Source organism: Nothoprocta perdicaria, unplaced genomic scaffold (assembly GCF_003342845.1).
Source record: "Nothoprocta perdicaria isolate Ctin4 unplaced genomic scaffold, notPer1 scaffold_50, whole genome shotgun sequence".
Classification (NCBI taxonomy): domain Eukaryota; kingdom Metazoa; phylum Chordata; class Aves; order Tinamiformes; family Tinamidae; genus Nothoprocta; species Nothoprocta perdicaria.
The window spans coordinates 2971461-2998896 of NW_020455755.1; the positions used below are offsets into that span (position 1 = coordinate 2971461).

Consider the following 27436-nt stretch of genomic DNA (forward strand, 5'->3'; position numbering starts at 1 on the left):
AGGGGGGCCCTGGGCCGGCGCGCTGCGGTGACGGCCGCCCCCGCGCCCCCCAGGACTGAGCGCCGAGAAGGCGGCCGCCTTCGCGCGGCGCCTGCAGGCCGAGCCGCAGTTCCTGCTCGCGCAGAACGTGGCCACGTGCAACGACCCGCTCGAGGTGTGCCTGCAGCGGCAGGTGGTGCAGGACACCGTGCAGGTGTTCCAGCACGCCGTGCCCGCCGAGGGCAAGCCCGTCACCAACCAGAAGAACTCGGGTAAGGCGCCCGCCCTCGCGCCCCTGGGTGTTATCCGCGCTCGTGGCGACGTGGATCCGCCTTTCCTGCGCTGTCCGAGGCCGCCTCGCAGCCTTCCCCTGGCGCCTCCGAGTAAAGCGTTATTTGTTCAAGGATTATTTCAAAAATATCTTGTTCTGAGAGCTCTGGGTGCGCTTCTGGGCTGTGAGCAAAATGCAATGTAACCTCGGAGGAAAAGTCACAGCCAAGTGTTTCCTGCTAGGAATATTCGTGGTTTGTAATAGTTTTAAGCGTGGGGTGACCCACAGCACTATTTTGGGCATTTCTGGCTTTATTCTAGCTTTTGTTGCAGCTGAATTCTGACAGACCTTTCCAGAATGCCTTAGAAGGGCTGAACACGGATCCTTTTAACCTTCTTTTGAATTAATAACTGTCCTTAGCATTACAATGTTTACCTTTTTTCCCTTCCTTAAAGAAAAAGATAGGAGTAGCTGGGAACTACACATGCAGTTCAACTTTGCTAAAGTTCCTGTTATTTTGATGTGTGTCTAATGCCACCCAGAATAGCAGGCCAAAGGCTTGAGACAGGAGAATGTTTTAAATCGTCTGTTAAAACTTGGAGTATCTTCAGTGTGTAGGTTCCAGTTRCCTCTTTTTCTTTGATCCCTCAGGGAGATGTTGGATCTTTTCTTGTCTCAATGCAATGCGTCTTCCCTTCATGAAGAAGTACAACATTGAAGAGTTTGAATTCAGCCAGTCCTACCTCTTTTTCTGGGATAAGGTACAGTAGCTAAGGTCCTAGCTTGTGCTAGGACTKGTCATGCAGTGGGGACTGGTCTTGAGTAACTGGTAATTTCCTTTAGGGTCCTGAATCTCWTAAGAATCCAGGTGGGAAACTTCATCTTTATAGATCTCTTGCAAATGAAAGAAGAGCAAAGTGCAATTTTTGACTTGAGAAGGAAATTGTATAGGTGTTAATGTTTTGTAATATGATTTTTTTTTCTTTTTCTCTCAAGAGATTAGACTATTCCAGATGGTACTTGCAGGTCCAGTGGGAAGCATCACTGTAACTGTTTTGGGRGGCTGTCTTTCAGTCGTACTTGTGACCTCCTGCAGGTCTGGGAGCTACGTGCTAGTTTGCTCCTGATAGGGAAGCCAAGAAGACTTGGTACTTGCAACTGAGTGAAGCTCGAGCTGAGTTTCATTACGTAACTTCTGCTTTGCCTTTCCGGTACTGTCCAAGCTCTGTATAACAAGTCACTTGTGAATATTTTGTGTGTATGTGGAAATATGTTTATAGGATAATCCCCAGAAAACCAGAGGGAAAATGAGAATTTCAGTGCATGGCTAGAATGTAGTTTCATCTAGTTAGAACTATGAAAGGAATCAATACGCAGCAATGAAGTCATGTGTACCATGTCACACTTAGCGATTTCTGCCTGTCTTTTGATTCCAGGTTGAACGTTGTTATTACTTTTTAAATGCCTATGTGGAAACAGCTCAGAAAAAGGAACCCGTGGAAGGAAGACTGATACAGTTCCTGCTTTCCAACCCCACAAATGATGGCGGGCAGTGGGATATGTTGGTTAATCTTATTGGTAAGAGAATCTGTCACTGGAAGTGCTTCCTGAAGTTGTACACTGGCTTGAGTRCTGAGAACTGAAGCAGCTGCTGCAATTGTGATTTGCTTTTGCAATATCTTGTCCTCTGCTAGACTTTATGCAGTATAAGATCTCCGAGATTCTAGAGTGCCAGGTACTACAGAAAGCTCCAGATAGATTGTTTAGGCTTTTGCTGTGCCATTATTCAGAATCTATGGAATCACTGTGGTGATAAAATGCCTTTTTGTAATCTGCAATGATACCCTTGACTATGCAGTTCCCTAAAAACATATATATTGCTACTTTCATTGAATTTGCAGGTCTCATTTTGTATACTGCTGCTAATGATGCTTTCTGCAGGTTCAGAAAGACCTGTATCCAAGTAATTGGATGTGCCTGACCATTCAGTTCTGTTGTTCTGCAGTTGTCTCAATGCTGTGGTTTATATCAATGTATACAGTTTTTAGTACACGTGGAAGGAAAAAAAACTAGTTGGAATAGGGTGTGTCTGCAAGGTAGAAGCAAAACTTTTTGGAGTTGCAGTCTTGGGGAAAAAAAGCTATGCAAAGGCCAGCAAGAGGGAAACGATGTGGAATGTGGCTGTGCTGCTCTTGCAGTACAATTAAGTATCATCTTTAGCACCGCTTGAGGAGCTACTTCAGTGTGTGAATTATAACTGCATTTGCTTTCATTTGTGTTGCAAAACAATGACACCTCTGAAGAGTAACAAGCTATTAATAAGCTTAGAATCACAAAAGGAACTTGCTGAGTGGAAGCCTGGAGGTCACTTTTTTCCACTTGCTGCTGTTATAAATATTTAATCAGGCCAGAGAAGACTTCAGATGATGCTGTTAAATCCAGAGCTTTGTATGGTGTGATCTTTGTTTAGCGGCATAATGTAAGAAGTAGCTGAGCAGTTGCTTACGTTTTGTAAGCRTTGAGGAGAGATGTCGCCCTGGGGTTTTTCCTCTTCCTATGATGAAAGGAAGACTAGGAAGTTGCTCAACTAACCACAGCTTAGATATATGGAATAATTCATGAGAGGTAGGTTATTTTTTTGTTTGTTTTCTCTTCTTTAGAAGATATTTTGTTAGCTTAACTTTAAACTAATCGGATTTTGTTTTGGTCAAGAGAGCTCCTTAACAAACACTAATTAGACTAAAATTCCTAAAATGTCACATGAAATGACAGCAAGTCATAAGGATGCCATCCTTTGGCACCCTTGCAAAATGTAGATCAGGGAGATGATGAGAACTTCTCCCTTATCTCTGTGGAAGAGACAACTGTTAACTCATAGCTTTGCTTTTTTCTCTTAGAGAAGTACGGTGTTGTCCCCAAGAAATACTTCCCGGAATCTCATACCACGGAGGCTACGAGAAGGATGAACGAGATCTTGAATCACAAGGTAGAACAGATTTAGGTGTTATAATTAAAGGAGGGGAAGGGATGGGAATGATTCTGCTTCAAGTATTCTCTTCATGTCTCTTCAGTCTTTATTGATTAAAATATTATGTCTCGGCAACTGAGTCGCTTCTATTAAGAAAGTTGTCTTAAGCCTTAGCAAAGGAATGAGACTGATCTTGAAACACTGAGTAGGAGAATGTGCACGTAGAAGACAGCTGTTGACAGGCTTCAGTAGCTTGGAAATATTCCGTGCTGTTTTAGTAGCAGTTGTTCCTAATTCTCACATCTACAAGAAGTCAGTTCTCTGACGTGTGGCTGATAAAGCACATATCTGTAAAACTAGCATCTGGGGAACTGTTTCTCAGCATTTTGTCTGCCAGKGTGGCAAGGTTTCTAGAGATTACTGCCAAGTTTGATGGCTAAGATCAAAAGAATAAAGTCTTATAAAAATACTGAGTGTTAAAAATGAGCTTGCAAGGCACAAGGGTGTGGCTTTGTCTGAAGGAAGATAGAAGCTTGTTCACTGCGTTACAGAAATGAATTAATCTGGGAAGAAGCTAGTCTAGTTGGCTAGATAAAAAGGCCATTAAAGGCTCTACCCCCTCCCCGGGCTTTTATTTTTATTTTTTTTTAAACACTAGAAAACATTTGTTGAAATGAGCTTAGACATTATGGTGGTGTTAATGTGTTTCTGTCTTGAACAGCACAAACCAGCTGGTCTTGAGGGCCCCCCACTTGCTGCTTCCTTGCCTTACGGGTGCTGACGGTAATGGGAAGCGTGTACTGTTCTTACTGCRGCTCTGCATGTAGTGGGGAAACACTCCATCCCTTTTTATCAACCAAAAGATGAATTATGCATTAGAATTGCAAAAGASTCTTTTACAGTATGAAGACAGTTTGTTCCCTGTGAATCATGGAGGCAGTAATACATATGGATGTTGCTAGTTACGTTGGGACTGGGAGGAATCAAGTCTTAAGAAATGCTAATGGCTATAAACTTCAAACTGGTAGTTGGAAAACAGTAATTGAATTGCAACTATTAATGCTTGACTTTTGTGATAAGTTTAAAGACTTCATTATGGTGCTCTCAAAGAATCAATATGTAACAAAGGCTTTTTTTGAAGATGGTTTGTWAAAAGGTGATACAGGTGCCTGAAACAACCATATAGAAAGATCTACAAAGTGATGAAGCCTCACCTTTTTTAATTTTAAAATGGCTTTTTTCTTAAACAGATGAGAGAATACTGTTTGCGGCTAAGAAATATGGTGACATGTGGGATAACTAATTGTGAACTTACTACTGAAATGGACACGATGATTGAAGAGGTAAATATATTTGTGTGACTTCTTGGAACAGGGAAGCTTGAGGGCATTTCTTCCTAGTTCTTGTTTTGCAGTTATGGGGAGCCGACAAAACAAGGGACTTCGGTTTACCTAGCTAGAAAGGTTTTGTATGGCAGTCCACTCTGAAGTATTAAAAAAATTAGTTTTCTTGGGAAAGCCTATTTGATTACTTGGGGCATCCTGAGCTTTTTACTTCCAGATGAATATCCTGAATTTTAAGAATTCCAGAGTTACGATAGTTTACCCCCAGAAAAGATCTACCCTGTTCTGCAAGAAAACAGCATTTTGTATCTTAACGGAGGTCAGAATAGCGSTCTATCAGGCTTCCATATATAATAGGAAGGAGACAAGCTGAAACTTCATTCTGACCATTTAAAATGCCAAACACTTCAGTAAAAGTGTCGTTTCAGAAATTCCCCACAAGGGAGCAGGAAAGAACAACAGAAAAGAACTCCAGGGTGTAAGAGATATGAATTCTAGCTTTGATCTGATAATGGAAGATGCAGCAGGGGAAGGAGCCACAATATCTGTTTCTAGCTGCATGAATTAACCCAAATTGATCAGCAAGAGCCTGCCTTGCCAGTGGACAGCTTGGTGGCTGGTGCCCCACAGCTGGAGGTCACTGGTTGCAGTGTGATGGTGCTGTGTGCTCTTTTGCTTATCCCAGGCTCCTGATGTTTGATCCTCTGAACAGCAAGAGGTATTTCTGAAGTGTTTTGCTAGCCAAATGTCTGACCAAGCGTATGCCTTGGAAAAAAGTCATGTGTGGGCATCTCAAGTGTATAATGCAAAGTGATGAAGTAACTTTAAAGTCTGTTTTCAGATGTCTTAACTTTTTCTGCATTCCAATTAACATCAAAAGATGCTTACTGTAATATCTGCTTAGGATAGAAGCAAAAGTTGCATTGAAATAGTCCTATAAAGTATTAAGCAGTTGCACTAATACAGAAGCTTGATTTAATGTTTGTCTTTTTAATTCTAGGTTTTCAAATTCACATACAGCCTCTGGCTTCTTTTTACCTATTTTAAGGCTAGATTACAGAAAGCATAAAACCCAGTATATATTCCTTCGCATTCGTTACAAGCCTAGAATACTCTGTTGTGTGAAGCCTCTTGACCCTCTGAAAAGGGACCCTGAAGTGTTAAGGGATATTAACTGATTGCAATTTTTCTGTTATGTAAAAACTCRCGCTTAATTCTCTGCAGTTAATGCAGTATTTCCTCTTCGAGTAGTAATAGTGGTTTGTATCCTAAGTGGATTTCCTTCCTAGAAAGATTGTGGTTAGCATATCCATTTGCACCTGTTCTGTGTACTTTAAAAACACCTCTCGGTTTGCGACCACTGTGTGCGTGTGTCTTTGTGTGCGCTTAAGTGGCTGTACATCCGTTTTTGTGGATGTTGAAGCAGAACTTGGGCTTTGTTCTATTTGTGCAGCCTATCTTGGTTTGCTTATGCAGGGAGGCAGTGCTCGAGGTAAAATGGGGCAGCTGCACTGGAACTTGGGATTAAATATTCAATCCAGAACTGTATAAACATTTTCCTTATCAAACTAGTGCACAGAGGTCAGAAATTGAGATCAGTGCCATGCATGTGATTTATTTTTTTTCCTTCCTTCACTGTTTTCCCTTATGGACTCTTCCTTATCAGGAGTGTCCCCTTTTCCCCTCCTTGCTCCTTTTGTTTTTTAACAAAAGCCATTATTATCTTTGCCTTATCTTGGCTCTGGCTGTCACCAGAGTGATCCAAGTCACCTTTTAGCCCAAGTCTGTCTCTAAAGGGCATTGATGGAGGAGGCTTTTTAGATAAGGAGGGATGGCCTGGGATGGGTGTGGTGGAAAAACAACTGTCGGAGCCATTCCCAGACGTGACCACCGCCTCTGCTCACTGGAGACGTCTGTGTCTCCATCACTTTCCTTCCTCTGGCAGGAGCCCTGCTCCTTGCTGCTCTTTTAGGCATTTTCCTGGCATGTTTTTGTCACAACCCCAAGTGACAAGAGATGAGGCCATCTGAGGTAACTGGGGCTCTGTCCTCAGCAGATGTTACCTTTTGTGCAGGCTGCACAAAGAGAAATATCTGTAGCAATTTAGGGGKTTCCACTTGCTCTTTAACATATTTATTAAAAATGAGAAGTGCAAATTCTTCCAGCAAAAACATGGTCTTGTACCCTTGTTTCAACCCATAATTAAATCTCCTCTTTTGTTTTCCTTAAACTACTTGGACTGAGAACACCTTTACTTGCATTCTGTGCACAGCTAAACACTGAGCCGTAGTTGGCATGACGTWTATGTTCGTTTTTGTTTGTATGTGAAGTGCTTAAACAGTAAGGCTAGTAACCCACTAGTAAGCTAGTGGTTCTTACAGAACCTACTGAGAAGCAGCTGCTTCTGGAACAAGKTGAACTGGTGTTTATGGCTCTGAAGCAGGTCCGCTCTGGGAAGGGTATCGTCTCTTCTGTTGTGAAAACTGTGTAAGGTGAGAAAACTGACAGCCCAGGAATGCCAACACAACCCACAGGCATTGGGGCACAGTACAGAAAGAGTAGGTACAGGTTAGATTTTTTCCTTTCATCTCAAATAAACTATAGGTTCATTGCTAGGTAAAGACTTCTTATGCTCAAGGCATACGGAATGACTGAAGTAGATTTGTTTCAGTTAGAGTGAAAACAATTCAAACCTGTTCACGTATGATTGTTTTTYCTTTGTTCCTGTAGTTGTAGTAGCTAAGTACTCTTCAAGATATTCATCTGGTTATCTTTCTTACAACTCAGCACATTTTATGCCAAGGCCAGTGAGAGGAAAACCATAGGTTATTAGTAAACACTGTTTCCTGTGTTTATAGGGAACCTGCTAACTTGAAACCTAGTCAAGGTTCTGTGATTAAAATCAATAGGAAGTTGTCAGCTGCAAGGGATGGCCCAGGAAGCAGAGCTCTTCAGTTGAATTGCATAACCTGCCAGCTTAAACCTAAATTGAGGCATTGTTAAATGTATTAACTAGACATGAGATTATTCCAGGATTTTGAAAAACAAAGGCTCATCTTTGAAATCCGAATGAACATTGCAGGCAAGGAGGGATTAGTCCAGGGGAAGCACTGGGATAACATGCTTTGCTGTAGTGTGTTAGGAGATTCAGTTCCCCTTTGTGTGCGGGGCAGAACATCTGTTAGCCCTTATGTGGGGAGACCTGTTGGCTGCTGGTGCTGCTGGGCAGGAAGGGCAGAGCTGGAGGTTGCAGCAGGTTCTCACAGCTATCTGCTTCTTTGGACAGGTTTTCCGAATAGTCAGTACCTGCTTGGGCAACCCTCCGGAGACCTTCTGCTGGGAGTTCCGGGATAAGGAGAAGAACTACAACAAAATTGGCCCTATGACGCCAGTGCAATTCTACAACGAGCATGTGAAGCCTTACTTCAACATGGAGGACAAGGTTGGGCATGCAGAAGGGCAGTCCAAGACCTTTTGACTGTAAAACCCTCCTGGTTACTCCTTTTCCCTGTGGCAGGTGTGCTCTCTGCATCTGTAACTGCCCAACATGGCATGGACACAGCTCCCACCAGCTGGGCCCGTGTTTATTCTCCCCGTTTTCTTGTTTGTGCACTGCCCCTCAATTAGCTGTGTGACTTTGCGTTGCACTCTGAGCTTGTAATGATATGATATGCAGTGGTTGGATAAGTCACAGCCATAAATAAAACCAGCTGTTGGAGAACAAGGCAATGTGCCTGTGCCACAACTGAAAGTGAGTTCCACTTTCTCCAAGATGTATTGGAGAAAGAGGTGTTCCACCCAAGCTTCTCATCTGCTAGTGGGATAGACACTTAGCAGAACAGAAGCATTTACCCCAGATCTGTCTAGATTAACTTCTCAAAGCTTCTGCATAAGTTGCACCTTAATGAATGACATCTTGATTTTGGCAGATTTGTTTAGTGAACGATCCTCGACCGCAGAACCCGTATAACAAGCTGTACACAGTGGAGTACCTCGGTAATATGGTAGGAGGGAGGAGAACGCTCTACAATAATCAGCCTATTGACGTCTTGAAAAAACTGGCTGCAGCCTCTATTAAGGATGGCGAGGTTGGTTTGTTTGATTTCATCCACAGATGATGTGGTGCTGACTCTTGTGATATAAAACTTTCTGGGATATAACCTAAATGTGGTATTTTTTTTCTGTTTGTAGGCCGTGTGGTTTGGCTGCGATGTTGCAAAGCACTTCTATGGCAAGCTGGGAATCAATGACATGAATATGTGAGTAGAAAATTACAACTACTATCTTTAGGTACTTGAACGGATATGAAGGCTCTTTAGCTGCAATTTGTACGTGCTYGTATTTATATACAAATACGAGCTCTTAAATATTTCAGTGGCAACATGTTCTTTTCACTCATTAGCTAAAACTTTCTTCCTTTTAAAGATGTATTGCCAAGTGTCTGTTATGTTCTTACTCATCTGAATGAGAACCATCTAATCTGGTTGGAGATACTTCTGAAGGACTAGTCTTCTCTGACACTAAGAATTGTTGAACTTACCCTTAGTCTGTGAACTGGCTACTGTGAACTGGGATACTGCAGTCTACCGATTCTCTGGTTAATTTTGAGAATGTTCCCTGCATCCTTTTTGACAACACTTATGTGGCTTTCTTGCAGATTTAATCATGAGCTGGTGTTTGGTGTCTCCATCAAGAACATGAACAAAGCAGAACGATTAATCTTTGGCGACTCAATGATGACCCATGCTATGGTCCTGACGGCCGTCACCGAGAAGGTAGAGTCTTGTTTCTGAAGTTCTCATGTTTGCACAGATGTATTTGAGTTTTCTGGCAGTTTGTTGATATACTCAGGGGTTATTCACACTGTATGGGCTCKCTGTGTGTGCAACAACACCCTGGTGCACAAGGCTGGGATTCTCTTCTGCATGTTATGTATGTCTGAAGTGTTCAGAAGAACTATAAATATATAACAAGGAGGGGGAAATTTTAGGTAAGTCAAGAGTTTCTCCCACACACAAGCTGCAGTTGGAGAAGAGCAAGGAAAGTTCTACTYTTAAGATAGAAAACCTCTCCTAAAACATTTTAAATGCAGATTCTGACATACCTGATTCCCTGCTCAGCAGGATATGACAGCAGGTATTTTCCACCTTATCCCATTGCCCAGATTAGCTTTTACAGCATGAACCTCATACTCAGTTAAAATGCCAGAAGAGCCAGAAGGAGGCACTTTTGTAAAAACCTTAACCTTCTACAACACAGTGGTATGTGACTCCTCTGACCTACTCATGATTAGGAAGGAAAATGGTGTCCAAAATAGCTGTGTGACTGTATGCTGAGATGAATCCTGCACTACAGCTGGTTCTGGCAGTATAACAAAGCAGAGATAATGATTTAAAAAGGACCATGTGAATATTTACCCCTTTGGGTTATCTGCAATTTTGGTATTTTCCGTTCTTTCCAGAAGTCATTAATATTTAAGTCTCTTTGAAGTGATTTTTCCAGTCCAAGATGACCTTGGCTCTGAGAAGTAACTGCTCACATGTAGTTGAAAAAGTTTCCTTAAGTGCTGAAGTTTAGGAACTTGAGATGGGACCACTGAGAGTCATGAGCTCTTCTGAATTACTGCTTACAATTCAATAGAATTGTTCATACTCTTCTGCATCTTGAATCTTCTGCATGTATTTAATACATAAAGTTGCATGAGCACATCTTATTTTTTGTTAGATTTAATTTTTCTTACTTAAATTTTGTTAAATATAGGTTTTATAGGAACTCTAGAAAATCTTTCTCGAGCGCTGCAGTGTGTATGTTCCCTTTTGTAGATGACAATAAATGACTGCATTTCACTGCAGGATATAGYCTGCAGTCTATATTTATAAATTTCTACATAAGTGCATAGTTACATAAAATCCATTATCAACTGCTTGCTTAGAGAATGAAAAGATGCRTCTAAGACTAAGTGCTTAATTTCAAATGTCACTATATCTTAATATATAATATTTTTAGMATGAAAAGATCCTTTAAAAAATATTTTGCTATCCTGGAACAAGTCCAGAATTTTAAGGCTTTTCCCCACTGAAAATAGACCAAGTTGTTCTTTCTACTGAACATGTTTTGTATTAAACCTTCACTTAATCTGAGAAGGCTTTGATAGCTGTGCAAATGCAGTGCTTTGGATTTACCTGCTTTAAAAAAAAAAGCTTTGAAAAAATTATATTACAGTTTTGTAATGAAAAAATGATGTGGATTAAATGTACTTTTTTGGTGAAAAAATCATTTACGTAAATGTGTTTATTCTAGTTTAAGCGAGTACTTCTGTGCTTCACAAGGTAGCCAGAGCCCTGGTAGATGACAGAGAAGGCAGCTTAAATTTCTTCTAGTGGTTGATGCAACTTGAATTAAGTTCAATTCTCACATTAAAATAAATGCCTATTATAAGCTCCTCTCTCTCTTTTCTCCTGCATTATGTAAGCAAAAATTTCAGAAAATTACTTACATTAAACCGTTAGCAAGAGATCATTGTGCAAGACTCCCCAGTGTCTCTTCCTCTTGGAGTGGAGCTTTGTGGTTGCTGGTGCAGGATTCAGACCTGGGTTGAGTGCTGTAAACCCACTCATCTCTCCACTACTGAACAACCATGTCCTTGTTTTGTCGCAGGATGGGCAAGAAGGGTCATTTGAGAAATGGAGAGTGGAAAACTCCTGGGGTGAAGACCGTGGCAATAAAGGTAAAGTAATCTATAGCCACAGGAGCAGACTGTTGAAGTTAGTGTTTGGAAATGGGGACCTAGAAGGGATAAAGGACATATGAATGTGTCTTTCACTAGAAACATGGTTGAAATGAGTCTGCAAACAGCATGTGAATCACTGAGACATGCACTTCACTTTGGGAAGACAAAGATTCAAGCCTAGCTCTGTTCACTGGAGTTGTTTCATGCTGACTGTGGCTCATGCTATTTCAATAGTGCTCCTGAGTCACATGTGAAAGCCAAATGCATCTTAAGTTTCCTTTTAAAGCGCTCTTTCTCAATCACTGCAAAGTTCTGCTTACTGCTCTTGGAAATCAGGCAGTGGAGGGTAAGTCTGGTTGCAGCCAGCACTGTGAGCAGCTGCAGTGTAGAATTGCTCTAGCTCCAGCACCTCTCAATCTATAAAAATCTCCTTTCTAGTGCTGTGCCAAAAGCCTGACCTGTGGCGTGCTTTGAGTGTTTGCCTGGTATGGCAAGCACTAGCAACAAGATCTGCACTTCAGATAAAGTTGAGCTCAGAGCCAGGTTTGCTGCATGGACTTGCTTTTCTGTTGAGCCTGGTCTCAGCCTGGGCTTGCTCTTCCTTTACACTGGTTTCTAAACTCCGGCGGGCTGCAGAGGCTGCCTGGCACAGCACAGGGATAGGCAGTGTGAACAGGATGGTAAGTCACAGCTCAGAGGTGGTTTAGCAGAGACTGCTTCAGGCCTGGCCTTGGTCTGCAGCAGTGGCTGAGGGTTAGCTGTAGGTGTTCACAGAAAAGCATTCCAATACTCTTTAGTTTAGATAAAAGAGATATTGAAACCGTGCTGGTACTGAACTTCATGGTTTATCAATGTGACAATGCTAAAATAGAATTTGGTACATTACTGAAATAGTGACATATTAAAACTTTGCTTTTGCTCCAAGTACAAGCTATTAACTATTTTGCAGGTTTTAACCACCTTTACGTATATTAGGGAACAAAAAAAATGCATAGTTAGTGGTGCTCTTAATGTCAGAAGACTTCCTTGGAGACACTGCAGATCCCTGGTTTGCAGGGCTAGATGTTGCCAGTGTTAGAGGAATGTTTCTGGGAAGGAGTTGTCTCACAGCTGCTCAGCATGGACTTGGAATGTCTTGAGTACCAAACAAAAGTTAATGGGCATCCGTCAGCCTCATCTTGATTTTGCTCCTCATGTGTTCCTTTGGTCAAGGTTCAGAGTTATCCTTGATTAGAACCGAAAATAAAACACAGGGCTTAMCTTGAGGATATTGGCCATTACCTGCAAACCATGATGCAGTAAAATAAACCCTGAAGCTCTCAGTAGAAGTTGCCGCTGTTAAGCGGGATCAGGACAGAGGCAGTTGTGTGCGTGTTACTGAGTACTGTTTGTGACTCTGTAAGCTTAGGCTACTTGGATTGCAGTTAGTTTACCTGCCTCAGGGGTTGTCGTTTTTCCAAGTATGCATTCCCTTTTCAGGAATGAATTCCTCCTGAGCAGTGGGAACCCACTGCTCCTTTAGAGTATAGCAGGGCTCCAGAGAGGCTTGACTAAACCCTGTCCATGCACTGTGTGTGCTGTACACACACCACCCGTGTGAACTGTCTTGGTGAGTCACTGTCACTGATCTGTTTTGTGGTGGTGGAGACCACTGACTCCGGAAATTGTTGCTCACTGTCTATATTCTCTTTTGGTTAGAGTTCTCTGGAAAAATGCCTTGATTGAAAATCCCATCAGAACTAGGGAGCTTAACTTCTGTTTCAGTCTTTTTTTCCCCCAGGGAAGTGAATCCCTGGATAGCATTCTTGGGTATATCCAGCCAGCTCACTGCCTAGCTCMGGGCAATTGGACCTATCTTTAGAGCTTGTTCCTAAGTGCCGAAAGAGGCAACTTGAGAGGAGCAATAGGCACGATGGTTACGCTGTAGTCCCAGATAGCCGGGCTGGGTTGCAGGCTGGCCTAGCYGCCCTGCGATACCACTGAGTCAGCCTGGAACTTTATCTTATCTACTTGTTAAGGCATTGGGAAGCTGTGTTTGGATAAGTCCAGCACAGGAAGCCAGAATCACAGCACTGAAGTGGCCAAGAATGATGTTAAACTTGGCATCTCCCAGCTGAGGCCCAGGCGGGTGTGGGGGATACAAGCCCCAACTCGGCTGTTCCTTGGGCAGCGCGGAAGGGCACAGCCAGCAACCAAGTGCCAGGAATGAGATTTCTTGCGCCTCGGAGCTTAGGGTGGGTTGGAATTGGGAGTGCTTTGAATGGGGTCCCTCCTGCATTGCTGTGAGGTGCAACAGCCCACGGAGCACCTGGTTCCACAGCCTTGCACGGAGCGGGGAGCGCGCAACTCTGGTCCTGAGTGCCATGGGAGGAAGTTATTTATCCCGCTGCGTTCCTTCCAGGGGGCAGGCCTGAATTCCTGTGGTAGTGCTTGCCCCAGGGAAAGGGAAGCCCTGAGAACAGCTAGCATTGGCGCTCCTAGATACTTGGTAATTACAAGGATATCTGTTGTAAAACTGCCTCTTGGAATCCAGTCTGTTTTTTCTCAAGGAATGAACRCAGCTGCTGACAAACATTGCTTGCCTTTTGAGGTTAAAAAAAAATAAAATAAAAATCACTTCCCAGTAAAAAATTTTCCATTCTGTGTTTTACTGGCACATTGTCTGGCACCCAGGCAAGCTTAATTATTGTGCTTACTCTCAGTTCTGCAGGCACAACACAGTATTATTTAACTTTGAACTCAATTTATCCTGTCAGATATCTTTTTTTAAAAAAAAAAAAAAAAAGAGGTCCTCAAAGGTGAACACTGACTCACATTATCACATCTGTTTGACAAGGGTCTGTCTATTTGTTCTGGCGTGAAGAGAAGTTTCTTAGGGTGCATTTCCAGCTGGAAGTTGGCTCCCTTCTGACTTTCCTCTCTACTTGTTCTGCCTGATATGTATTTATTCCCCATATGCCTTAAGACATTTTAAGGGTTGAAGAGTAGACACTTAGAGCCTGTCTAATGCCAGGAGCACATCATGAAAGGAAGATTCTGTTACCTTCTCCCTTTGGGGAGGTTAAGGTGTGATCATGACGTGGCTGCAGCTCTTGGCTGTTCTTGTCAGTGTTAAAATGCTTCATTCTTAGACAGAAAAAGGTGGAGGAGCCGCATGCCTACAAGGAGGTGTAGACAAGGTACCATGTTGGATGAAGACAACCCCATTCCAAGTTGTCCTCTGTGCTCTTCTACATTACCATAGAAAGGGGTTGCACAGAAGCAACAGATTCATTGCCAGAGGTAGGACTCCATGGCAGTGTCCGTTTGAGAACGCAGCAGACTTTCCTTTTTCTTGTCCCTCTGTTACCTGGAYGGAGTGTGGAGCTCAAGGCCGCCCCGGGCGGGCTCCCAGGTGTGTACGTTGCTGCCTATAACGTGTGCGCATCCTTTCAATGAAGAAGTGATAACGGCTGTCATTGTGCCCCAGGGCACAGGCCTTCTCAAAGAGCAACCTGCCTTATTTGCATGTTCTGAAGTTTTGCTTGACGTTCCCGTCTTGTTCAGACAGCGCGATCCTAATCGGCACGTCGGGCTCCGAGACACAGGATGTCGGAGGCAGAGTTCATTATCCTCTCAGGGTGCAATTACTTGTTGGCTCTTGGGAGTGAGAGGTTTTTGTGTGTCCCACAGAACTCATATCCTGAGGAGAGAATAATCAAGGCAGCTCCCTCTGGCAGTGCTTCCCAAATGGCTTCTACTCGGGTTACAATTGATAGGATTTTTAATTTATGGGAATTCAATCTGATCTCTTGCTTTAGAAACAAGATGCTGTAGATAGATGCATTTATTGTCCATATTCTTAGGACGTTTTCTTGTTTCATTTGATTGTGTGGTGATACTGTATAAGGACATGAGGAACTTTATTACATAAAGCTTTCTCATCTGTCTTCTAAATGCATTCTTTCCCTGGCATGCTATAATTTTGGTTCACCTTGAATAGCTTGTTTCCAGTGGTAGTTGTCTGCTCAAGACTGAGATGCTCTAAGTAACTTTTTTCCCCCCTGATTCAAGGGCAGTCCACTAAAATCCAGGAGGAATAATAAGGGAGAAAATAAAGATTTAATTCGGCTGTAGTGTGACTTAGTTGCCTTCTATTTGAGGAAAGCAGAGCTGCCTCCTTTTGCTACAAGAGTTAAAGCAGCAAAGTTTGAGGTTTGTTAAACTAAAGATGATATGGATATTTATCAGGAAAACTTCTTTCATCAAAATCCTGAAAGCTTGTGAAGTTGTGCATACAGGTAACTTTACATTGTCACTTAACTATTATTTTTTTAAAGGCTCATGAATTCACTTGAATATTCCAGAACCCTGTCCTAGCAGAGGTTACATAAATGATGAATATTCTAGGCCTAACAGGCCTCCTGCTTGGCCTGACCGTGCACATGAAGTCCTTCAGTATCAGCTTAGCCTGTATGTTAAATTCTTGATAATATTCTTTTTCTCTCTGTTGTAACGAACTGTTTCTGTCTCCAGGTTACCTCATCATGACCGATGACTGGTTTTCRGAGTATGTCTACGAAGTGGTGGTGGATAAGAAGCACGTGCCAGAAGATATCTTGGCAGTGATGGAGCAGGAGCCCATCGTTCTGCCGGCCTGGGACCCCATGGGGGCGCTGGCCAAGTGAACTGCGGAGTGTTGGCCTCCTAATGATCAACCAGAAGTAGATGCAATAGAGAATCCCAGTGGTTGGAAGCCATAGCCAAATGTTAATGTGACCAAGTGCTCAGCATGGTCCATATTCTTGAAATATTAAGTTAAGGATCTTTGGAAAATAGTGCTTTACTGACTGGCTCAATAAAGGCTCTCAGGCAGGCTACTCTGCAAAACTAAAAAGGGAAAAAGGAAAAACTCATCATGAAAATGCATTATAAGTGCTTTCAATGGCCGTTTGATTTTATCTTACTTTGTAATTAAAAAAAAAAGCATAGTAACTTAGAATCCTTTTGACTAGTATTTTCCCTAGAAAAGATGGCCATAATAGGCCATTCTTTAAAGTTAACAGCTAGGTGACTGTTAATGAAATACATCAAGATACTTATAAATTAATCATCTATGGTCTCTTCTAGCATAAACGAATATTCAAAATATTTTATACCTCTACGTTTTTAGTTTTGCTGCCACGAGAAGAAATTTGGAAGGAGACATAGGAGTAGAAACTGCTCCATCTCTTAAACTAGCATTTAGAAAATTCTCTTTCTGCAGGTGAGAACTTCTTCCTGGAGGTTTCCACTGTCACTTATTTGTAATCTTCCATTATTGAACTAGGACTGGATAACTGTATCAAGGCCCAGGGCTATGTCTGTGTGCACAGGAGCGCTATTTTTCAGTTAGATTAGCAAGAACAACCATAAAATATGTTCACAGGTGGAGTTAGTGTCATGCTCAACAGGAAAAACAAAAAAATTTTACTTGCTGCATTTTATTTGGATGTTTTCAAAAACCAGATGGTGCTATGAAGCTTTTAAATAAACACTTTCTTAAGTGATTGGTTAAGCTGTATTTATTTCTTTACTTAATGAGCCAARCAATTATTGAATTGGAAGGATGTGAGTTGTGACAAACCTTGAGTGAGGCAGGACATGAGTAGATCTGAGAACCTAACCCAGCATGTCTTCCTGTAGTAGTCACAAATGCACTCATCTCACTGAGCAAAGATAAACACACTGCATCTCAAGCTCTACAGACCCTCAAATACTTCGGTGATGAGTGCAGTACCCATCCTTCGATTTAAATTGTGCCAAAAAGTCAAGGCCTTGTGGACCATAATGGCTTTCYTGCTCTGCAAGGTTAATCACAGGCAAATAGCAGGGACAGTGAAAACAAAAAAACATGCTTAAATAATCTGCCAGCTACTCCACGGCGTAGGTAAAAATTATTAAATTCAAGTGTGAATCAAAAGAAGGAAGTTTGGTGTGCTGCAGTACCCTGTAATGGGGTTTGGCTTTTCTTCCAATTGGACTTAAAGGCAGAAAGTTATATAATTTTGTTCCTCCCTCCTGGTTTTGCTCCCTTTTCACACCCCATACACTTAATCTTTTTTTGAATTCAAAGGTTCTAGGAATAAGGCTGGGGTTGAAAGACACGTAGTACTGTATCCCTCAGGAAGTTGCTAAATGTCGTTCCCTTAGATACTAATTTGTATTTATCTCACTGTGACATAAATATGTATAACATGCCAAGCTAAAGTATGAGTGTACATGTTGCCTACTGAACTAGAGTCAGGTTTGGGCTTGGCCAGGAAACATCCGTGCTGATTGAAGGTGCTATGATTAATATTCCTTGAAGAGGGTAGGAGTGAGTGTTGGCTAGAGGAGGGAACTGATGCAGTGTGCCCCAGCCACGGGGCTGTTTCTCTCCCTGAATTAGGTGTTTTGAGAGTCTTTGCACCTCAAGAAGGATGTGGACCAAAGAGTGCAGAGAAAAGTGGTAAGAATGATGAGCGGCTTACACTTAACTGCTAAAAAGCTGGAGGAGCCATGATGTTTAGTCAGAGAAATGAGGAAACATTTGTCTTTAATACAWAGATCTTTCAAAGAAGGGAGTTATTTGTTCCCACTGCTCATGATAGATAGGTCAAGAAGTCATGGGCTTCAACTGCAGTGAGATTCGTGATAAAAACAGTGCAGCGATAAAAAGAGGGAAGCTTGGGAATAAATTGCCCAAGGAAGTGTGAAGCCTTCGTTGTTGAAATCTTTAAGAAAGGTCACAAAAAACATGTCAGAAATGGTATTGATAGATGAGCCTTGTTTGAGGCAAAGGGAAGCACCAGATGATCTTCTCAGGTCTCCTCTGGCCTTGCAGTTGTGCAACGCACTATCTCTACCTCATGCTGTGACTTGCATCAAGGCAAGTAAACAGTCTTGATACTGAATCCTGGTGGCTCTGAAACAAAGCCAAATCCCTTGGGTAGCTGTATTCTGCACAATATTTTGGTTATGACTAATGCATGTGTTGTTTCTTCGAGGCTTTTTTTCTTCCAAAAGGTCACTATTTTAATCTTCCAAAATCTTTCTGCTTGTGGCATTATACCAGTTCTTCTATTTCCTTCGTGCTAACTACTGGAGGGTTAGAGCAGTCAAAGAGAGTTAAATTTTTCCCAGGAGTTAAAGTGATTAACGGTTTTGTTGTCTGGGCCAGCTCTGCTGGTGATTGAGTTTGACAAACTAAAACTGTTTCTAAGCCAATTTTTGTTAATTTGAATATTTAAAAGTATTGTCCACTGTGGCTTATCTCTGCAGTTCTTGCCCAGATATTTCCCAGTGTAGCTTATACAATGGTATGTTTTTCTTTCCTCTAAAGGAAAAAAAAAAAAAAGGCACAAAAAACTTGCATGCTAAAACATGCTGAAGGAAATGAAGCCTTCTGGCAGCAGCAGTTCTGCATTTATGTCTAGCAGTTTTTAAAAATTCTTCTCAAGGAAGAGTGGGCAAAAGGAGGGGGGAAATACTAATAATGGAGAGAAGAGTAAAAAGCAATCTAGCTCCGAATACCTCCTTTACTATTTAGTTTTGTTTTCATGTTGGTCTCTAGCTTTAATGAGCACTGTGCCCCTGATTCGCTGCGATGTATTGAGCTGAATCACAACTGACAGTCAAGTCGTGATTAGTTTCAAAAGCTCTTCCAAGAAATCAAATGCTAAGAATCTGAAACTCAACTTCCTTGGTCACGGAACTATTTATTCATGTGTCCTTAATTTTGCTAATGGAAAAAGATAAGGAAAAGATGATGAAAAAACTGCCCCGCGCTCCTGGTGCTGGGAAGGCACAAGGGTTTACCAGCACCCACRACTCTCTTGTCCAAAAGTGGGAATGTGACTGGGAGTCCTTTGCTGGGCATTAGGCCCTGAGGTGGCCCGGTAGGTGATGGAGAGGCCGGGTGCTCCGGAAGGAGGCCGGGAATCTCGTGGTGATGGCTCCCGCATCCAGAGAGTCTGAGATTCCCTCAGGAAGCCGAGGGAGGGGACGGGCTGGGTCCTCTGAGCCCCCCTGCACGGGAGAACGGCTTCACGGCCAGTGAAAACTAAACTCATTTCAGAAGGGCARTAACGTGGCAATAAGCCTGCTTTGCTAAAACGAAGCCTAGAAATGCCTGGTGGGCCTCTGTGCSTGATGGGCCACTTTGCAAAAACAGCGAAAACACAACCAGTCCTGAGGTGCTTTCGTAAGAATGAAAGGTCAACCCAACCCAACCCWMCCCTCGCTGTTTCAGCGCCGTTTCCTTAGCTCGTGTCCCCTGCACGTTCCCAAAGAGACCTCGGATTGCTGCGGAGCCAGCGCACCCACAGATAGCTTCCTCTTGCAGGTTGTGTCAACAAAAGCATCGCGTTTTCATGCGCTAATCCAAAGAGCTCCTCTGGCAGCTGCAAGATATTGACAGATCATGCCATAAAGGTCAACTGCCTGAGCTCAGTGAGAAGCTTGAGAATAATAAATGCTGCTCTCAAGGAAAGGAAGAGGCAGGAGGAGAGGTTACATCTGGTGGCAGTTTGGGAGTGACCCCACTCGGATTTCTCCCCCAGAATATTCTCGCCCTAAACAGCTCCAGTGGAAACAATACAAACCCATCGGACTCGATGTGTGTCCCAGCACAGCCAGCTCAGGAAACAGCAGAGCAGGACAAACACAATTGCTCCTTCTTTTATCCTGAAGCCAACCTTCATAGTTAATAAATGTAGCCTATTCGTAACAAAGCGAAAGATGGGAAGTAATAAACACRGTGGTGTTTTTGCTGTTTGGTGTTATTTGCTAGATTCTTCCTTTCCTCGTCCTGGCGGTGAATCAGAGACGTGCTTGCGTTACCTTCACCGGGAGAGCTGCATCTCGTGCGTGCAGGTCGGTGCTGAACGTTGCCCGTGGCTGCGCCGGTGAGAAGTGCTCCAGTCACGTCTCTACCAAAGAGCCGTGTCAAGTCCATGTTCTTCCTTTTGTTTTTCTGCATTTCCCCTAAAACCAACAGGATTTAGTCCGCTAATGCACAGAAGATTCCTTTACATCCCGGAGCTGATTCAGTATCYGTCCATTTTCACATGATGGGTAAGTGTCATAGAGTGGAGGGGACAGCCTGAAAGCTGAAGTCTGGTTTTTATATTATGCCCGAAAGGCTCCAGACTCTTTGGCAAGAGATTTACAGAAACTACGCTGCTGCAGAAGCCATTAATGAAAAATATGTAGTTGAAGCAAAAGACGGGGATAAGTCATAAAAGGTGTTTTCGTGTTCTTAACATGCTGTTTTTCACATTACAGCTTTGTATGGTCTACAAAAATAACTAACTACTGACACTGGGCGTCACCAGTGTGACCAAAGGAGAGCAATTTAACTGCAAGTGCTGACCACGACGAGCAGCGTTCGGCAGCGTTCCAGAACCTGTGAAAAAACCTGCTCTACAGAGGGAGTAAGATGGAGGAGAAACCTCAGACAAAGGTCACGGTGCTGCTAAACTTTTTCTTACACATGTGGATACGCGAATAGCAGAGGAACCCAAAGCAGACRGGGAGAAATTTTTATTTCCTGTACGAGCCTGGCACGAGCGAGCCTGGAAAATCCACTGCAGTTTCCCAGGGCTGGCGTGTTGGAAATTCATGAGAAGGAGAAGCGGAGACCCCGTGGGGCCCCCGTGCCCTGTGCTGCGAGGAGAGGCAGAGCGGCAGCGCGGCCTCCAGCGCACACAGGTACCGCCGCGTCTCAACGCTGCACCTGGAGCTTGGGCAGGGTTTAGCTACGAGACGCAGCCGTCTTTGTGCTCACAAACACTCGGAATAGGATAAAACAGCGGGAAGGATATGCACAATTACAACATGTGAAACCACTAACCTGCTTTTTTTTTTTTTTTTTTTTCCCCACAAACTGCAGCTAAGCAGAGATTAACATGACTGTTTATTTTGGAAAGGGGAGGGCACGCAGCCTGGCAGAGAGGAGGCAAGTTAGAYGTTGCTGTTCTGACTAAGGGAACAAGCCATCTTTACAACAGTTCAAGTTTAACAGTTTAATGAGCTGGCCACAAAAATTATCGGCAAAGCAGAAATTCCATTTAAGACACGTCTAATGTTTGTAATTGCAATACCTGAGCTATCCTTGAGATGGTGCAAACCACCCACTGCTCGTGTGGAGCGGCGCAGAAGCCAGAAAGTGCCAGTTGTAATTCTGCACTCTGGAGTTTTCAGAGTTTGTTTTCATGTCATTGTACAAAACACATCTCTGAAAACTGGCAGCAATGAACAGCCAGACTGCAGATGCTCCAAGAATTAAGAATTAGCTGTTCTTAACCCCCCACCCTATTTTTCTCCTTTCTTTTTCAAAATCTGCCAAATAAACTGGCCTATAGTTTAATCACCTCTTATAAACACATAGTAAGCTGAGGACTGAAGAAATCCTGGGTGAAAGAAACGGCAGAGAACGTGGTTGTCAGATGTTGAGTCAGATCCTTGAAGGAGTAGTAAGAAGGGAACTACTTGTTGAGTTTATTGAAGCAAGAAAACATTTTTTAAAGAAACTTTCTTGACATTTTCAAAGCTAAACTTATCTTTATTTCCCCATTAAAACAAAGTAAACGTCGAGTAATGAACATTATTCTTTACAGTCCTTCCACTGTGGTAATATCCCAGTCATTCAYCTCCTGCTGTAACCCACAGACCCACCTGGGAACTTGTAATTACCGAGTCCCTCAAAACTTCAGCCTCATTTATTGTCCCTTTCCCCAGCAGGGCTGTGCTATATATAGCTGTAATGACAGGCAGCCCGGCTGTCCCCTCCTGAGGAGCTGCCCCAGGCTCCCTCCAGCCTCCCTRGCTCTGCGCTCCTGAATGAGCAGCGCGTACAAACGGAGCCACCCACCTCTAGGAGGAAAACGGAGCTGCAGCCCTGGCRAAACATAAAGTTTATTTGACCAAAGTGACGCAAAAAATTCTTAAAGAGCTCTTTGGCAGCAGATTATCTGCAATCAGACCATGTGAGAGGCACTGGTGTACAAAAAGCTCCCCAAGATGCTGAGTTGCGCAGAGGCTGCGCTGGCGACGCTCTGACGGGACGCGGCGTTGGGCTTCCTCCCGCCTGGATAACTCCTGGGGCAGCGCTTTGAACCCGCCTGCACCACAGGTACTTGGCAGTTTTGTTTTTCGCACACAGATTTTTGAAGCATTTTAGGAAATTCGGGCAGCCTCCTGGAAGGCTGTCTCTGGAGCTCACCTTTGGAGCCAAGCTGACACCAGGGGTGCATTAACCTGCACTCTACCTCTTTCTACGTGGGATAGGAACTCTAAAATGCTAATGACAGTCTAAAATGTGTATGATATTTTTGCCTGTTTGCTTTTTAAAATAACTCTTAAGGTTTTAAGGTAATTTAAAAAACTGAAAATGCACATCTGACATGACTTTGGGAAGAAATGCATTGATTTTTGGTGAAAGTTTGCTCTAGTTTCCTTTAATATAATTTTAATATAGTTTCTTTTACTTGCTTTACTCACATGCACTCTTCTGCCTTTTTCAGGCACGTGTCCAGCACTTACAATATTAGGAGTTTTATGCCTGCAACAGAACATGTTATGACAATATTAAATTAAGAGTTTTGGCAGTCCAAGTACTTGCATTGTGAACATAAAATTTTGTGGGGGGGGAAAAMACTAAACTACAATGAAAGAAAAATAAAAAGAAGAAATTAATGCAAACTATTACTTATTTTAAAAGGATAATGTCAACTTTATCAACCACATTGAATTATGTTTAAAAGACAGACTGTTTTTCAGTGCAGTAAATTATCTAGCTCAACAGGAGAGATTTATTAGAAATAATCATGTTTAAGAGTGTGTCATGAATATATGTATATAGTCAGTCATGTTTACTGCTGAAACCTACTGCCTTGCTGGGTTAGTTTGCTAAGTAATAACGAAGTTTAAGTGAGGAGTACATTGTAACTGAATACATRAATAGTCGTGGAAAACAAGTTTTGATATGTTAAAAGAGCCTGGGGAAAGGATGGTGCAGTCACTGGGCTTGGATTCGTGGGATTTTTATGCCTGTGGAATTTTTTAAATATAGGTTGTTGGCTGTCAAGCATTTTATCTGGAATCCATCTCAGAAATGTGTGCTTTGTCTTTGGGTGTCTTTGATGGATGGAACATAATCTTAGGGAGTACTTTGTAAACTCGGCATAAGGCAAGTGACTGTTGTGGGTGCAATTTCTAACTGAACAGGGGACAGATGGGTTTCAACAATTAACAAAAACTGCCCCCAAACTGGAAATCTAATAGTAATAATAATAATACAAATTATTCTCACACATGGAAACATGCAGCGTATTTAATCTTTTTTTTTTCCTGCCTTCCTGTAAGCAAATGTTACGCTGTTTACATGTTCAGCAAGTTTTTTGCTAGGAACAGTGAAATGCCGATTCTGTACCCTAGTGTTGGTTCCTGAGGCTCATGCTTTAGCTCTTCCAAAAATGTGTTTGTGCAGCTCTGTAGGTCTCACAATCTTAGTTTTATACAACTAATACACCGCAGTGCAGCCCATCTCTGCAAAAAGTTTTTCATAACATACCTAAATTTCATAAAATACCCAACTAGAGCTTGGAACCTGAATAATGGGATTGTAACTTAGAGATTCCCGTTAACAAGGATCTTCAAAGAAACAACATCTGGGAAACTTGTGACTGCTTTAGAGTTTCTTTAGGTAAAAACACTACGAGGCTAAGTGTAAATACATGCATGCTGGCACACATATACAGCCAGCCTTTCACTTTTGGGTAAGCACACAGGTCTCTTGACAGGCTATATGTGTTAATCTGCCTGTGCAGAACCATATTCAGGAATAGGGCTCTATATACCTACAATTGCTCTATTATGACTCTTCCTTCAAGTTTACATAAATAATTTGAGGAAGAAAACAAAACGAGTATCATTACTTCTAAGCTTATCTGTTTCCTTGCACTACTCTCCGGACATCAAATGTCTTTTCTTTCCCCCTCCTTGTCGTTAAAATGACTGTCATCAGTTTGGCAGCATTCCCACTGTAATACAGTGTATTGTATAAAAATACAATTTTTATTGGTAAAATCTCTGTTTTTTGCCTACTGTGTAATTTCAGACTGAAACACAGACCAGCTTATGACATAGAATTCACAGTACAAGTTATTATCTCCCCAATTATAACATTTTAGAAGCACTGCTTTCATATCACATGTATATTTAACCTTATTTGGGGGCACGGGGGTTAACTGAAGGAAGCTTACTGCTTTTGCCATCCTTACTTGGTTAACTAGCTGCTTATTCTCTCAGAGGAGCCACTACTGGTTCTGCGGGAATACTTGTGGAGTATATCCCGACAGGAAAGGGATCCCCCACTGCCACGAGAGGTCACTCAAAAGCCTCCAGAAATAGGGAAGGATCCCAGCACAGCGATGCTCCAAGGGCTGGGCTTTCTTGGGTGCAAAGGGGCTGCTCTTGTGGATCCAGGGACACGCAGCTCCCTTCCCACCTACAGCACCGGTTCCTGTTTTGCTCTGTGTGGGAGTAGCCCCAAATTATCACTTAGTTAATACTTGGCTAATTGGCTCATTCCCTTGCTGGTAAGGGATGTATTTCTGTGACAGCAGCCCTCTGCAACAGCTCAAAACAACACTATGTTAAACGATCATTCCTTATATCATTCGCTCATGCGACCGAACACTGTTATATACATATACATACCTATACCRCTCCTATAAGCACAGAGAGATGGATACACTGAGATTCAGTGGAGGCTGTGGTGGGCAATATCCTCCAGCACTTGCATCATTTTCCCTTGGGAGCTGGACATACACYGCAGCCTCCCACAGCTCTAGTTCTTCTGCTGCTGTTTACACCCYTTATAGCAGCTACATTCCTTCAAATACCTTTTTTTTTTCCCTTCAATTATAACAAGAAGGGACAAGGAGGACACTCTCCAGTGAGATGCCCTAAAACTTGGTATTTTCAGGACACGGGAACCCTGTGGTTCTTTAAGGAAACTGTGTGCAGGTGCCAGCTCCACGCGCACAGCTGCAAGGCCCAACCCTCCGGAGCGGTTCCCCTAACACCCATCAGCTGYAATTCCCTTTCAAAAGGAATAATCYAAAGCCCAGGTGACCCCTGTGAAGTCTGCAAGTCATTTCACAGCTCTGACATTAAAACTACTGAAAATCATACACAGATATTTTAAATGATATGCTATTTCCTTGCTCCAGTCTGCACAAGACTGGAAAGCGCATGGAATTGGGCAGGACAACAATCCTGACTGTCACACACAGGCGGGAGAGCAACAAGAAGCAATTTCTTCTCAACACACAATGTGCCAAGAACTTGCTATGTGCAGAAAAAGTGCTTTATAAATACATGAAAYGCTTGAGTCTCAGGTATGGAAAATTCAGTCTTCCAAGATAATGCAGTTAAATCAACATACTTTACTGCTTTCTCATTTACGAGTCAGAGGTGTAAAGTCCAAAAGGGCTCAGGTTACTTTTCCATGGTCCAATTTTACATTTAATATACAAGGAGAGAAGTACTGGCTGGGGCCTTTCCTAGGATTTTTAGGTTACTATCAGTGGTGGTGGGAAGGTTTTCATCTCTACAAGATCTTTTGAGACACTTGGAAGCTTTTCGACTCCAAAGCCACGGGGCTTTTATACTCTTGCAGGTAAATGGAAACTGCTGTTCTTTGCCATATGATTTGTTTTGTGGAACCCTGGAGATGTGTCMGTGGTTGTGGATGATTAACTGATGGGAACAGAGGGCTGTTATCACAGGAATTCAGCATTAATGATGCCGCRCATGCTAGATAGAATGAAATGAATATTATGTGGGTAAACACAGCATGCAAGCCTGAAGAACTGACAGATTTCTGGAAGTTTCAACACCTTCCACAGGCTGYTAGCCTGAGAACATCACTGGTTTGCTCTGGGCTCTGCAGCTTTCCTTCTCTTTCTGCTTGCACAGATCACTGTTTAGGGAAAGGTTTAACAAGAGGTGTGTGCCCAAAGGAGGGAGCAGGGAACACCTTCAGCCTCAGTAACTCTGGCAGCGAGCAAACAGTATCCCCTCTCGCCATCGTTTTTGCAACAGCTAAAACTGCAAGAATGCTTATTCTGGTCAGGATGTTGTAATGATATTTACTGTGGTAAAAATGCTTTTAAAAGGAGAAATGACATGTCATTCTCGTCATTCTTGGTGGCATCATGTGAACTGTGTAACACCTTGCAAGCTATACGGAAAGCAAGGTTAATGTCCCAGGGGCTTGGCAGCACCAAGCATCAGCTCCTATTTTAAGACCTCATTCAGTAAGAGCAGCTGGACAGCTACATTACCTCAGCAAAGGAGCTTTGCTCCTTTTTCTGTTGTGCTCTGAAGGAAGCACAAATTGCTTTATCTTTTCCTTTTTTTTTTTTTTTTTTTTTTTTTTTTTTTTTTTTTTTTTTTTTTTTTTTTTTTTTTTTTTTTTTCTGGATTACTCTTCCAGCACATATGAAGAAAGCAGGTAACGCCAAGGATTGTCTCATGCCTGTTTGGCTTGGTTTGATTTGATTTGTTTACAGGGGCCATAACATAGGAGTCATGTCTTCTACCCTTCCCAAGTCTGGAACCATGCACAGGTTCTGTCTGAATTCTGTCCTAAATGGAACCACAAGCTACTTCTTACTGATTCAAACCAGCCAAATGGAAGTCTCAGGATTTTTTGTTTTGTTAGTAGTACTGAGCCTCAAAAGTTAGTTGGTGCAAATGCAATGAGTAGCTTTCTAAACCTTCACTTAAGCCTTGTATCTCCGTTGCAAAACATGAGAGGCACTGTGAGATTTCTTGATGATCATGAAATGTAATTCGATATCTCCCGCCATCTAAGTCTTTCTTTCAAAAACACCCTTCCCTTAAAGTTGGGTAAATCTGGAAACTAGTGCTAGAAGACCCAGGATGATCCTATGAGCACTGAGGCCAAACAGCAGGCTCTGCCCTCCTCTGTGCGGCGCGGCGGCTCCCTGGCTGTGATTCAGCGTCCGGAGGGAGGCGAGCGCAGGGCTGYGACTGCCTGGGCACTGCCCAACCGCGCACAAAGTCCACCAAATTTGGCTCAGCGGTGGGTGGCCAGGTGTGCAGGCAGAGGG

At 42.7% G+C, this 27436-nt stretch overlaps 1 protein-coding gene across 1 annotated transcript in view; it reads left to right on the plus strand.

Annotated features, from left to right (window-relative positions):
- Nucleotides 1-16758, plus strand: part of BLMH (bleomycin hydrolase) — a 17142-nt gene extending 384 nt beyond the window's left edge. Inside the window, exons 2-12 of the mRNA XM_026047875.1 lie at nt 54-251; nt 902-1011; nt 1687-1828; nt 3148-3236; nt 4469-4561; nt 7848-8003; nt 8491-8649; nt 8753-8820; nt 9219-9336; nt 11219-11288; nt 15807-16758. Coding sequence (XP_025903660.1) covers nt 54-251; nt 902-1011; nt 1687-1828; nt 3148-3236; nt 4469-4561; nt 7848-8003; nt 8491-8649; nt 8753-8820; nt 9219-9336; nt 11219-11288; nt 15807-15958 — 1355 coding nt within the window. The 3' untranslated portion in view covers nt 15959-16758. The remainder of the gene's footprint in view (nt 1-53; nt 252-901; nt 1012-1686; nt 1829-3147; nt 3237-4468; nt 4562-7847; nt 8004-8490; nt 8650-8752; nt 8821-9218; nt 9337-11218; nt 11289-15806) is intronic.
- Nucleotides 16759-27436: the final 10678 nt, after the last annotated feature.